Source organism: Lepisma saccharinum, chromosome 29 (genome assembly GCF_977018435.1).
Source record: "Lepisma saccharinum chromosome 29, izLepSacc3.1, whole genome shotgun sequence".
In the NCBI taxonomy this organism is placed as follows: domain Eukaryota; kingdom Metazoa; phylum Arthropoda; class Insecta; order Zygentoma; family Lepismatidae; genus Lepisma; species Lepisma saccharinum.
In genome coordinates this window covers 34,446,276-34,460,944 of record NC_139257.1, presented here as the reverse complement: position 1 = coordinate 34,460,944, position 14,669 = coordinate 34,446,276, and the positions used below count along the sequence as shown (strand labels likewise).

The 14,669-nt window shown below is 36.2% G+C and overlaps 1 protein-coding gene across 6 annotated transcripts in view; it reads right to left on the bottom strand.

Moving 5' to 3' along the window:
* LOC145981493 (solute carrier family 2, facilitated glucose transporter member 1-like) overlaps positions 1–14,669 on the bottom strand; it is a 214,414-nt gene that overhangs the window by 18,325 nt on the left and 181,420 nt on the right. For all 6 annotated transcript variants that reach the window (XM_083114758.1, XM_083114755.1, XM_083114756.1 and 3 more), the window contains one exon: positions 8,196–8,294. In XM_083114758.1, coding sequence (XP_082970884.1) covers positions 8,196–8,294 — 99 coding nt within the window. The remainder of the gene's footprint in view (positions 1–8,195; positions 8,295–14,669) is intronic.

The following is a 14,669-nucleotide window of genomic DNA, read 5'->3' as shown; positions in this document are numbered from 1 at the left end:
CCAAGCAAATCGTGCATCGCCATATTTATTTTCTTTGTTTTACTCAATGTCAACTTGGAGAATTGAAACAAGCTCTGCACCAGCAAACTTAAAAATATCTTCCCTAAAATACTTAGGTTGCAAGAGAAAGATATGTGAAAATAGTACAATTTGCCGAGCAATACTTGTACATCCCACCGTACACTCGTTTAGTAGTTCCGCAGTTCGCTTCGAAATACACACAGCATTTTTGTCAGGTTCAGTTCGACCGCCATTATCAGATTTAAGCAGAATGTTCTATTCGAGTAAATTAGTCATTCATAGTTTTAATTAATTAATTAAAATAATTATAACGATAACTATAACTGAATTAATGTTTCCATAATGCAGCTTGTAGTGCTGCCTCCTAGAGGAAGAAGAAACAAGCTATTGTTGCTAGACAAGAGTCTGTGCAAACAGAACCTGGGATGGAATGTTTTTTCGTAATAATGTAAAGTGTTACGTTTTTTGTGAGTTTGTGTAATAAATGCAGTTAATCTTGTTAACATATGTGTTTCCATCGCACAACACAGCTTAGTTACTTTTAAGGGGTCCCGGGTTCGATACCCGGTGGAGGCACATAGTGGTTCGAATTCCACTTTAAACTGTAGGTCCAGTCCCGATTAGCCTTACTATGCACAAAGTGGACTTAAAACACCAGCTCAATCAATCAATTAGTTACTTTTAGAAAGTTACTTTTTAGATACTGTTTTATATGGTGCCGCAACGATCTACCCTGTTCCTTTATGTCTTTGAATTTGGAGCACATGTAACAAACACAAGGTCGTTCAGGCATTCACTATAATATCACTTCTCAATATGTAATGAACGGAACGGTGTGACGTCAGACGTGGAAGACAATGTGTTCCAATCCGTAAAATATTAATAAGGTCTCATGAATCATACACCACAGGTGACCTTAGTATTTAGGTGTGTAAGTTTGGTTAAACGTATGCACACCTTTCCTTTAAAAAAACGTTTCTAAGAAAAAAAGACCTTATATTATTGAAATAGTGGCTCCCTCTCCTCGAATCCAATATAGTACATATTTCTACTTATATGGACCACGTCTTTACATTATTTACTCTCGCCTTTTCGAGAAACTTAAATATATTGGTTATTTTTCTAATAAGGACATATAACTAAAATCTCATGGCTGATCCACTACTACTTTTTATTTAAATCCACTAACCAATATGGCGTCATCTCGCATCGAGTACCCTAATCGACCAACCTGTAGGTATCTACCTTGGTTATATTTACGCGGAGATCTGGCAACATGGCCCTCGGTTGCCATGACAAACGGTGCTGCCATCTGTTATCGAAAAGTTACCGCAAAATCGGCTTTAGTACGGCCTTAAGTCAGAAAATGCAATTTTACATTAGCAGATAGTTATTTATGTTTATTCTTTTAATAGTAAATATTACAGACATGATATACATGTTGCATCACCACTGTTAAGAATATTTATTCTTGCACATGCCCAATATAAAATTATACTTATAATATTCTTTAATTGATTCAGTGTGACCTATGTGAAAGTAGTTTGTGACTTATGTATTTTTTTCCGAGGACCCAAGATATGATAACGAGAGAAATGAAAAGCATAGCTAAATATATAAATACAAAATATACAGTTTTACGTATAAAACCATAGAAAGAGGAGGTGTAAAATCGTAAGGGCTAGAGTTGGAATAGAGAAAAATCGAAATGCGATCCCCATAGTGTAGTGGTTAGGGTATCACGATGAAAAAAAGGTGAGCCTCTTCAGAACTCATGGATATACCCTTGTGCTTCTTCAGTTATTTAGTGAATAATCAGTCAAGATTTGGTTATTTTACGTTGCTTTCCTGCCACTTTTGGCTAATCGCGACGATGAAGATGAATGATGATATGGTGAAAATGATGACACTCGCAAAGAACACCCATGCCCTGGATTCGAACCCGGGATTCGAGCTGTGTTAACCACTCTGCTACGGAAGTCGGCAATCAGCCAAGTGGAAAAGCAATGTCATGGGAGTAGTTGGTTAGCGTACATGATTTGTAGTAATATAGAAGGTATGTCGTGGGTTCGATTCCTAGCTGAAGATGAGAGATGAGGTACTCCCTAGACACGTAGTGTTGGAAGAATAGGTAGAAATCAGTGGCGTATACTGGGTCCAAGATCTGGGCTATCTCACTATGTCACGTGGTCCTAGGCTATGAATAGAAATACATTTACCAACTCCTAAGAAATCAGGTTGCCAACTCATAGGAAATCAGGTTGCCAACTCATAGGAAATCAGGTTGCCAACTCATAGGAAATCAGGTTGCCAACTCATAGGAAATCAGGTTACCAACTCATAGGAAATCAGGTTGCCAACTCATAGGAAATCAGGTTGCCAACCCATAGGAAATCAGTTTGCCAACCCATAGGAAATCAGGTTGCCAACCCATAGGAAATCAGGTTGCCAACTCATAGGAAATCAGGTTGCCAACTCATAGGAAATCAGGTTGCCAACTCATAAGAAATCAGGTGGCAAACTCATAGGAAATCAGGTTGCCAAGTCATAAGAAATCAGGTTGCCAACCCATAGAAAATCAGTTTGCCAAGTCATAACGAATCAGGTTGCCAACCCATAGGAAATCAGGTTGCCAACTCATAGGAAATCAGGTTGCCAACTCATAGGAAATCAGGTTGCCAACTCATAAGAAATCAGGTTGCCAACTTCAGAATCAGCATCATCATCTCACTGATATGAATAATAATATTTACAATTTCTGATAGATTTTTCTCCTGAATTTTATTCTCTAGACTTCAGGCTTCGCAGATATAAGCTCCTGGTAGAAATACAATCGCTATAGAACCATGCTCACTAACTTCCGAGCTATATATAAGGCAATCAAAACATTGTTACCATAAATGAGCATAAGTTGCATTTTTGGGTGATCAGTTTTTGAAAGTTATTTCAATTGTGCGCAGATTACCAAGGACGCTATTTGGAGTGCTACCTGAGAAAAAGAGAAAAAGAGATGAATGGAATTTTCATGAGTGAACGAGCACACTTGTGTGTCTGCCAGTTGCGTCCTTCTGACGTAGGAGATGCACGGTGCCACGGATCTCAGCTTCCCACCGTGCGCATCTAATTTTAGAGAAAGATATTTGGCCGCGGGACAAGTGCTAGAGGAAGGGTCAAAAGAACCACTGCACAACAATACCGACAGGAATACAGGTTCAATATTGTTGTTAGTTTCTTTTAGAAGCAGGGGGCGTAAGGGCCATGCGACTGCCCGGGGTGAATACCGCTAAAATTTTAATTTTGATTATAGAAGTGTGGTTATTCGTTTTTTGAAAGTAAATACCAGGGCTAGGATTTCATATTTTTTTCTGTAAGAGTGATGTGTTCCCTAATAGAAATTCATATTGTGAAGAAACTAATTGAATGAAGGTGCTTTCTAAAAGGGCATATTTGGCCATTTCTATGTGATAAAAATATATTGTGATGGATTTTCGGTCATATTCAGCATACTCGTATTTTCGCTTTTTCAAGAAATATGCAGTCATTTTCCAAGTGGATTCGTTCTTACTCTCATGTTAGCTCGAGGGTTTTTTTTTACTGCAGCAAAATCTTTTTTCATTTTTATTTGAAAATTTGCAGATAGTATTCATTGTGCATTTCAACTCATCAGGGCCCATAAAATGAACTAAAAATAGTATGTATATGGAAATATTTCAGCATACGTTAAATATTGATGTTTGAAACAGTCTTGTTATAAGGGCATATTTTTCAAATTATACTGTATATATATATATTATATATTATATATATATATATATATATATATATATAATATTTTATAAAATTTTAGGACATAAGAGCATATTTTATTTTGCATATTTTGGTGATTTTTAGGTCATAAAAATCCTAGCCCTTGAAAATTACAAACCAAATATTTCATATTGGAAACGATAACACGAGATGGAAAGAAAGAAGTTTTGGAATAGAATAAGAGATGGCACCTCAAAGTGAAAGACTTCAAATAAATTGTTGGAGGAAAGACGTCGATTTAGTGAAAGCAAAACTATGAAGATGAAAGCAGTGTATTTAAAAATAGACAATAGATGAAAAGTGAAATAGAAGTGGTTTTCATCATTCAACAAGTTCAAGCCTGTAGCAAGGTGCCAAATCCTGAGGGGACGGGGGGATTTCCCCCCACGAACAATCCTGGCCTCAAAAATCCCCACACCAAAAATTTCCGAGGATGGAGAGTTTTTGTTATAGCAAGCAAAAGATCAGCAATCACTTTTAATTTCACATATACTTTAATAAGAATAATATCGAAAACACACAAATTAGTGTAGTTGTAAGTATTGAATGCATTCTCTCTCAAGAGATCATTAACAAATCTACATCAATACGCACAATAAAAGTAAAACAAGAATGCAAAACAATAATAACCAATAAATCTAATTGATTTATATTAACATAAAGCACAAACTAAACAAAAACTTACACATAATAAAACCACTTGAACTATTATATTTTTTATTAACATCTTTAACCAGTTGGTAAAGAAATTAGCTTCTTTGCAATATCTGATATGTATAAAAGTAACAAATTAATTTTCTTTATGTAATTAATAATAATAATAATAATATATTTTAATTGAGTGATTTATTTTTACTTTTGATAACACTACAAATATGGATAGCGTATAATTTGCACATATGTTTGTGGGTGAGGGAGTTTGTAGATAAAGAACTTTCTCCCCCCCCCCCCACCAGTTTTCAATGATTTCGCACCCTGCCCCTGCAGTCAATTGTTAGGTACGCACAAAGAAGTACACAACGAAGTTAAAAAAAATAGAATCTCCAGGAGCACAGCCTCTGTCTACATTGCTACCATACCTACAAGGAGAAATTTGTTAAATTTACTGCTGCTTAATTTAATGCATACAGTACGTTACGAAATCATGTAGCAATTTAAGCTAAGATGTTACTGTTATTTTGATATTATGTGGGTATTAAATAAATGCATACCTACAACAAACGTATTCTTTAACAGTAATATTTAAAGTATTTAATAATAAGGCTATTATTGTCTTATTTAAATCAGTTATTATGTAACATGGTTAAGGTTTGTATTGGGAGTGGAAAGTTATGGATGGCAGGGTGGAAATGTGGCGCCAAAAATCCACCTCGCTTGGATGAAAATTTTGTTTACTGTTGTGTAATCTGAAGTTGATTTATTTACGCAGAACTTACACAAAGGTAAGAATTAGTAGATTAATAATGCACAGCTTTCCGTTTGCAGTGCCTGCGAAAATTTATGCGTACCACCGTTATTAATAATGCGCACAAAAATAAAGATCAGGGACCTAATAACCTGAAAGGTATTTAACAAATAATCCATTTAAAATTGCTTTTGACATTATTTCTTTGGTAGGGCAGCTTAATGTGGACAAATTTTAGTAATCTTAACTAGACATAATCTAGATAATGAATACGTGCTGTTATAACTATACTCTTTTTATACTATCATCTTTTTATTTGTTCATGCAGTAATAATAATAATAATAATAATAATAAATTAACCTATTTTAACAATATCATTATTAAGAATATATATTTTAATCTTATTAACCTGTTAAATATTAACTTTATTATTATTATTATTATTACGTGTGAGCCAATTGGTTCAACCCCCCACCCCCGCAGAATCTGTAACTGCAATGTGTTGCTTCTTTAATGTAACAATCGTTGCTTTATGACATTCTGTTTGTGAGTACGTTTAATAAATATGGATTCACATCCATGAGAAGTCATTTTCAAACAACTTTCTAAGTCAATTCAGGATCGACCAAAAAAGTCGACAGAGGTCGTTTTATGTCAAATGGTCCACATAGGCTAATTGGGACTGGGTCTATAGTTTACAGTAGGGTTCGAAACACTTCATTATGGATCATCAACCGGGAATCGAAAGCGAGGACTTTTCATGACAATGCGATAGCGTTAACCACCAGTCTATCGGAAGATCCTAATTCCAGTGTCGTACCCAAGGGGGGTTACGGGGTTTAAACCCCCACTTCAGCTTTTGAAACATTATGAAAAATGCTGTGGAAAAAAATAAAAATGACCAATTTATCACTGTCAAGAACCTGCGACAGTACTACTACTACTACTAATAATAATAATATAATAATTTGAATTATTATTCCCATGCAGCACGGAGAAAAGCACAGCATTCCAAACACGCGTCTTTAAGAGTGAATGCCTTGAAAATAATATATAAGGGCAACTATGAGAGCAAAAAAGTTGTTTTGTATCTCGGCTGCAACAATGTTCAATGATCATATATTTTTTTGTGTGAACAATGAGCATTAACTAAAGAAAGTTCTTGGTTCGTTGAAAGCGGCTAATGTATAGACAAAGGCTAGGCCGACAAGAATAACTCAGCCAGCAGTCCGCCTTCCCGCGGCACGTTTGAATTTCTGAATTCAAACTACAATAAGCTTAATTATTGTAAAATGTTTTGTTGGTAACAACAGTGTGAATTATCGGGGATATTTATGCGGCGACAAAGCCGGAAAAATTCCAACCAATTTCGGGAATCGAATCCGGATCTCCCGCATAGTTGTCAGATGCCCTACTGACCAAACACCTGCAGCTTCTTGGATGAGTTCCGTACTTTGATTATTTCAATTTATTTTAATATACTTTCTTGTTTTTATGGATTTTCTTCACACTTAAAATGTCTCATCTCGTTGAGTAGACAATTATTTCGTAAGAGAGAAAAAATGCTCTAGAATTCGTTAAAAATCGAATTACTAGAAATTAATTTCGTTTTATTGCTTTCATAAATACTATATTTATGTAGATCTCTACTACTTAATGGTAGTAGTGGTATTAGTAGTATCATTAGTAGTAATTCAACTAATTAATTAATTATGAGTATTATTGTAAAGTAGTAATAATAATTATTATTTAATTAAAGTATAATAAAACAATGGTAATGTGAATTTGGAGAAAGTTTAGATATAACCCCCCCCCCCCCTTTGATGAAATCCTGCGTACGCTACTGCCTAATTCAGAATAAAAAGGACACAATTGCATATAGTTTCGCATATTAATGAGCTTAATGTATTCCGAGCATTTAAAATTTAGAGATGCGAAAAGAGCTACCTGTAGTTTACAAAATTTGCTTTTGTTTCCTCCACACGCTGTCAGTCCTCATCGCTCACTAACAGAGGGTCATGAATACCTGGTTGGAAAACGCTGGTGTACAGCATTTGCCCATTAAACTAAGTGAATTCCAATGGAAGGCCGATAACCGCATGGTGGAGTACCTGGAACAGGTTTTGTCAAGGAGATAAAGCCTGGTAATTTTGAAAAAAAAAAAATAATAATGTTTCCAGGAAAAGTAAACCCTTGTAACTATACTTAGTCCAGGTTTCTAGCACAACACTTCAAGTTACTGCAGGAAGAAAGGTATGTTTGGTTTATTGCGCAAAATACAAGTGTTTTGCAACGATAAGTTTTTGCTTTTTCTCACTGATAGAGAACGTACCATATGCTATCATTGTGCAACATTTCCTAGCCGTGCCGCTACTATAGTTTACCTTGACTACTTACGTAACCCTACCCATTTTCCGAGATTTTCAAAACATTATTTTAAAGCAATATTTATAACATTCCCAGGATGGGTGGTATTAATCAGTTTTCAATCAATGTTCCTCTGTGAAGTGGCTCTGGGGTTCACCCAATCTCTAATTAATTGGTACCTGAGGGCAATCCTGGGAGATAAAGGCGACCGGAGCGTGGTGCTGATCACATGACCTCCACAAAATGACAGATAGTGTGTTTTTTAATTTCGTCCACTAAATTTTGGAGAAAACATGACCTAGATAACTAATGTATGAATAAATAGAGAAAAGCAATTCCTAATTTAACAGCATTAGGAATAGATGAAGATGAATAGATGAAGTTACAATGAAAATGGAAGAAAATAAAACAGAAGAGGAGAAATCGAGTGTCCAAACGTTTGTTCTCCTTTTTAGAAGCCGTATTCAATGACAGTAGAAAATATTCAAAGTGCACTTATTATTATTATTATTTGTGGGGTCCCAGGCGCATAGTACCCGCTGTCCTTACTTAGTGTATCAAAAGTAGGAAAGCCGTAAGTTTAAGAAGTCTTACCTTTTGAGGTGCATTAACCACGCCAGTGTTGTACCCATGTTGGAATGAAGATCCCAATGCAGCAGCTGCTATAGCAAATGCCAACCGACTGTTCAGACCCTGAAATTAAAGAAATAAAACATTTCAAACTCAATTTAGTGAACAAAACTTATGAAAACATTGCAATTATTATACATTTGTTGCAATTTGCGCGTATTTCCGCCAGAATGCTCACGAGTTCCCGCGGAAAACGTCTGCTCAGTTGTAAGCAGCCAATCACAGTGGAGCACAAGCATCCATTGTTGCCACGTCACAGTGCAACTCGCACGTGCTGTACATTATCTACTCGTCACAGAACAAGTTTTGTAAAGATACAAATCGCTTTAGTTTATTCTAGTGATCTAGTCACGCAACCAAACAAAATGCAACCTAACAACATGCTTCATTTCACAAGTTTATCGCTGAGCGAGAAAATCAGTATGTTGTACCAATAGGAAAACCGTTTCATAAACATTATTTTCAACTTTTGATGTTACCTCCGCATAAGTGGTTTTGTTTTCTGCCAGATATGTTTTCATGCTTCTCAAGACATGATAACATTAGGTTCATCTCTATGAACTTAAAATTATAATAAAGATAACTTTTAGTGGCTAATGGTTTCCCCGTCTACACATTTCTTTTGAAAATACATTTGTCGACACGCTTCAAATGCCGACTTCAAAAGTGGCAGAAAAACATCGCTAAATAACAAAAAAAGAAAAGATACGGAAGAAACAAATTTATAGACATCAGAATTACATAAATACTATTGTTATTTTTAATTCTACACCTCTCGTGGCTACACAAACGATTAGCAAAGTTCTGAGGATCTTTTATGTGTACATAACATGAGTACATGAACTTAAAGTGCCGTAAACTCGTTTGCAAATTATCTTAAGTGTAAATATATAATGTTTATGGCACAAACATTGGTCTTATCATTATGCGTGCGTAGTTTAAGGAAAAGTGCAATACTGCGAAGTGTGCAAATTTGCTAAAAAGACTCTTTTTACCATTTAATTATATTCTGGTCTTAATCCACCTTGTATGGAGTTACCTCTACTTAACTCGATGCTTATCCTTTTGTCTTTTTCCCTGCTTGAATGAATGTATATATGTAACATGCATGAGCGTGTCAGTAGAACGTGCAACATGTGTCAAAGTTCCCTGAGGAAGTAATGCACTTGTGTTTACTGACTACACCTGCAAAAACTGTGTCTTTTCACATAATATTGTAGCAGGTTAGCGGCAATATTGCAGTTATCTGCTTGCCGAAAACATTTTCTTTAGCATTTTTCTTAACATTTATGCCATGACCAAAATGCTTCCTTATAAAATGAAGAATCTTATGGTATTTCAGTTGCCATGGCATTTCTCAAGGATAGGCTCGGTCCGAATCATTTTTCGTAGCGTAACCAATCAGAAGCGTCCTCTAGGTCACGAGTGCAGGTGTAATGGCGGTCGCGTGAGATGTAAACAACGTATCACTTCACACTTTTAATCGACGATAACTATTCAATCGAGAGGAATATCGCTTCGTATTAAATGGTTTTAGGTAGAGAAGAATGGCGCTGATTAAATACATACTTTACAACGTTTACTGTACACGTATGGAAGAATATTTTAGTTGTTTCAAATGTAAACACCGTGCACTCAGCATAGATGGTGTAACTCAATGTGCCTTTCGTGCTGTATGCATTATACACTGTAATCACAAAAGCTAACCGAAATGTTCCACGAAATGCTTCCGTGCAGAACTATCTGCTATGAGATTTTTGGAAGCATTCATAGCATTTATGCTAGCAAAAATGCTAAAGCCGTCTAAAGCGCACCTTACTCCCATTCTTGCCAATGGTTTTTGTTTTTAAAGAAAGAGAAACGTTTTACTACATTCAACCAGTGGCGGCGATTAGGGGGGGTGAGGGGGGCAGTTGCTCCCCCAGTTTTCTCAACTTTTGTTCTCGCACTATGGTAAACCTTAAGTACAAAGGGAAATATACTGCTTTTGCCTGTCCCCCTGGTTTTGGAACCCAATCGCCGCCACTGCATTCAACGATAGCTAGAAATTGGAAGAACGATTGTACTGTACAGTCACAGGCAATAAAAAGGACCTCCCGATGGCGCAGTGTAATCAAGGGATCCCGGGTTTGATACCCGGTGGAGGCTCATAGTGGTCCCGATTCCACTTTAAACTGCACGTCCAGTCCCGATTAGCCTTACTGTGCCTTAAGTGGACTTAAAACACCAAATCAAACAAACCGGCAATAAAAAATGTGACACCTAGATACTGAAATGCTCGCTTTCGTGTTGCCTACAAAGTGATAAGTGGATTTTAATAGCAAATTTTCAATGGCAAGTTCTACCGCAGCCGTAGAGTTAGGCAACACACACAACGCCTTGCAGCGAAGCGAGTAGTGCTGTGTCGTCCCTATATGTTTGTGATTGTTCCTTCATCATCATTCATCCTCATCTCCGGACTTTTCTATGAACCTAAGGGATCTCAGTAAAGCCACTATTAACACAATGGCCTAAGCTTAAACACATAATTTCCTAACGAAATGGTGTGATAAAGTATATATATAAAACAAACAATTTTAAATATATTTATACATACATATATATATATATATATATATATATATATATATATATATATATATATATATATATATATATATATATAATTTCTATCTCTATATTACAGAAATATATGTAATTGTGTTCACTATGTATCCTTCATATGGAATCTGTAATTAGGTATGTACATGTTGAGTTCAATAAATAAATAAATAAATAACCAAGACTAGCAGAAAACCGAAGTAAAATAAACTAAATCGATCAGTCAATTAGTTTTGTTTTAGTTTTTCTTGTATGTACGTATTGGTTGCATTCTAGAATTATTTCTCTTGTAGTCTACGGTTATTACAACCATAAAAACACAGTTTTTCGTTGTGACGTTTCAGGAGAACACACGCTCCCTTCATCAGACATTTATTTTTAGTTTGGCTAAAGATACAGTTATAACAATGGTTAAGAATCTTTTAAACAAAAAATAGAATCCTTTATACAATGGATGTTGTCAATGTTACATTGTTGTAATATAGCAAGTTAACTGTGAAAATCAAGCAGTCTGTTTTATTTTTATTTCAGATAAAAAAAAAATTCATCACATTATTTTTTATTTAAAAAATTATGAATCCCAAATATCATCAGGGCAATTCAAGATCATCATTGCTTTCACAGAGTTTCTTCATGTTTTCTGTTACATTAAATTTTAAAGATGGGGGCTTACTCCACTTGTGAAAAAGAAAACTCCATAGTGCGTCAATGATCAATTGAAATGTGGGAGGTTTGAACGGAACACGCTGTATAATAGTCAACGAATCAATCGAGAAAGAATATGATTTCATGAGAACTGCATTTCCTTTCTGGAAATTTAAAGATTTCCAAGAAAGCACTTTTAATATTCTTTGTAACTCCAGGCATTTGCTGATCTCAATATCCTTCAACACTCTTCCTGTACACGACTGGCGAAGGTTGCGCTTTAAGATATCACGATCTTGCATATAGCTGGCTAATGACCTCGTTTCGAAGCATATTTGGAGGAAAGAAATGTAAGCGGAAGAATAAAGCAGGAATCGACAAGGACTCGTGAGAGGTGATTGATCTTTTACGAGTTACCTTCGATTCTTGGCACAACATTGAACAACTGAGCAGATATGCATGGTAAAAATTTGACTAAGACCTTCAATTGCCGCTGCCATCCATAAAAAAATGACCATGACTGTTTTTGAAGTATTAATTTTAAGGATTCATTTATATTCATTAACTGTCTGGGGTTTAAAATGAAATGCAATACTGTAACTTTATTCGTTCTTGTGAGTTAACAATCTAGACTTGTCATTTGGATAAAAAATCAAGTATTATACATAATTAAGCTAGAAGGGAGAAGGTATGAAAGTATTTTACATATTGTTAGTTTATTTTAACTTTTTGATTTATTTTTGTTTTCTAGTGTGTCCACCCGTGACACCTAAAAACAATTAATTTCTCCTGTAACTGTTACATTTCTCAATCAACTCCACTAGAATATTCAAAGGTCAGTGACCTTCTCTCTCTGTCTTAAGTAATTTATCCCGGGTTCGATACCGGTGGAGGCACATAGTGGTTCGGATCCCACTTTAAACTGTATGTCCAGTCCCGATTGGCCTTAATGTGCACAAAGTGGACTTAAAATACCAAATCAATCAATTAAGTAATTTATTTTTCATAATTTGAAAATTCACATAAATTAAAATAAAGTTCTTATTAAGTAAAGAGGCAGTGTTTTTATCTGTTCCACCCGTGACACAAATTTATTCACTTGTAGCAATATTGTTAAATTTCATAATTCATTGCACAGAATGTAGTCTGTCCGTCCCACTTGTGATAATGGAATGCCCCATCTCTATACACGATAAAACATTCAAATTTATGAATTTATGTCTTTTCTTGTAGGATGTCTGTCTATGCTGTGGTATGAGTGTGTGCCTGTGTTCAATATTCCAACAGGTTATCGACATATTTACTTCTCGTTGTAGCCATAGAACAGAGAGCCGGCCTCCGTGGCGTAGTGGTTAACACAGCGCGCTACGACGCCAGGATTACCTGGTTCGAATCCCGATATGGGTGTCCTTTGTGAGTGTCCCTTCATCAATTTCATCATTTAACTTCATCTTCGCGATTAACAAAAGTGGCAGAAAAGCGAAGTAAAATATACCAAATCAATCTAGCAATGAAAACCACAGGACAGAGAAGTGATAACATGAATTTGCCTGTGCGAACGAGATAGAAACGGTAGAGTTCCGTTTTTTTAAAAAAAATAATAAGTGCCCTGTTAAATTTTAACGATAGATACTGCAAATTTTACGGTAAACTCTAACAGTGCAGATTTCTAACAACAGAAACAACTAACTAACTCTCTAGCCTTCTTAAACCCGAAGGTTCATCGCTGCAGCAACACAGACCTTCCATCTGTCCCTATCCTGAGCAAGATCTATATTCTCTTTTCCATCCCTATCAATTTTCTTTAGGTCCATCTCAACATTATCCCTCCATCTTCGTCTTGGTCGGAGTTCCGACATTTCCGACACCGTCATTTGCGACACTAAGGCAAAAACTGGTTTTTTCCCGTCATAAGCGACACTGCTTGGATTTTCCCCTACGATTTCTAATTTGTTTACCAGAATTAGCGACATTTGCGTACGTGCAGCAGCAATAGCGTCTCTGAAGAAAGTATTTCCCGAGGCTCAGATCAGTGGTTGTAATTACCACTTTAACCAATGTTTGTGGCAAATGGTGCAGGAGTTGGGATTGGCAAACGATTACAAAACAGATCCAGACGTGCGGCTGTGCATAAGAATGTGTTCAGTTCTGGCTTACCTTCCTGTGGCTGATGTCGATGATGGATGGCTGTGTGTGATGGAAGATGCGCCAAACCTCGACATATTGAGAAAATTTTTAGATTATTTCGTTGAATAGTGGATGAACAACTCTGTTTTCGACATTTCCATGTGGAACAGCTCCCAACAGCGGCATAGGACTAACAATGCAGTCGAGGGATGGAACCATACAGTTAATGTATTGACGGAAAAGTCAAGTCCTAACGTGTACCAATCAGTGAAGACTTTAAGATTAGAAACTGTGTACAACGACTACATATGCGAGAGGAAGGCCTTGAATCTTAAAGGGAAACGTAGGCGACGTGAGTACATTACATTATATGAGAGAATACAAAGAGCGTTTGCCGACTATGAAATGCATAGAGATCTTAAGCGCTTTATGAGGAGAATGACGTACGTTCAGAAATTAGAATGAAAATGTAGTAAGATGTTGGTTCAACTACAAGAGAAACGACGCATTCTACACTGACAAGGGATTGCAGTCTGTTCCTATACTGACAAGGGATCTAAACAATCCGTCATTGACAAAGGATAAATACATCCAGCTTTTAAACACCCAGCTTCCATGATGCCAGTGTGAAGGAAAACTAATAAAGGTTTTAAAAAACACAGAAACTTCCATGATGCTGACAGTCCTAAGCCTGGATAAAGTGTGACAGGAAGCTATTTACACACTGTGTCGCAAGTGTCATGGAATATATTTTCCATACAGTGTCGCATATGACGGCAGAAATGCTAGTGTCGCATACGACGGTGTCGCAAATGTCGTGGATTCGTCTTGGTCTACCTACTGGTCTCACCATCAGGTTTCCCAACAAAAATCCTGTAAACTCTTCTTTCATTTCCCATTCGTGCCACATGGCCTGCCCACCACAGAAACAGGCAACTGTTATTTGTAACAGTAATGGTATGCCACTAAGGTCACTATTTATAATAATAAAGGTAACTTATACATTTTCTTAATAATTAATTGTCAGAATTGTGATCCGTACCAGAAAGTTACAGAATTTAACAG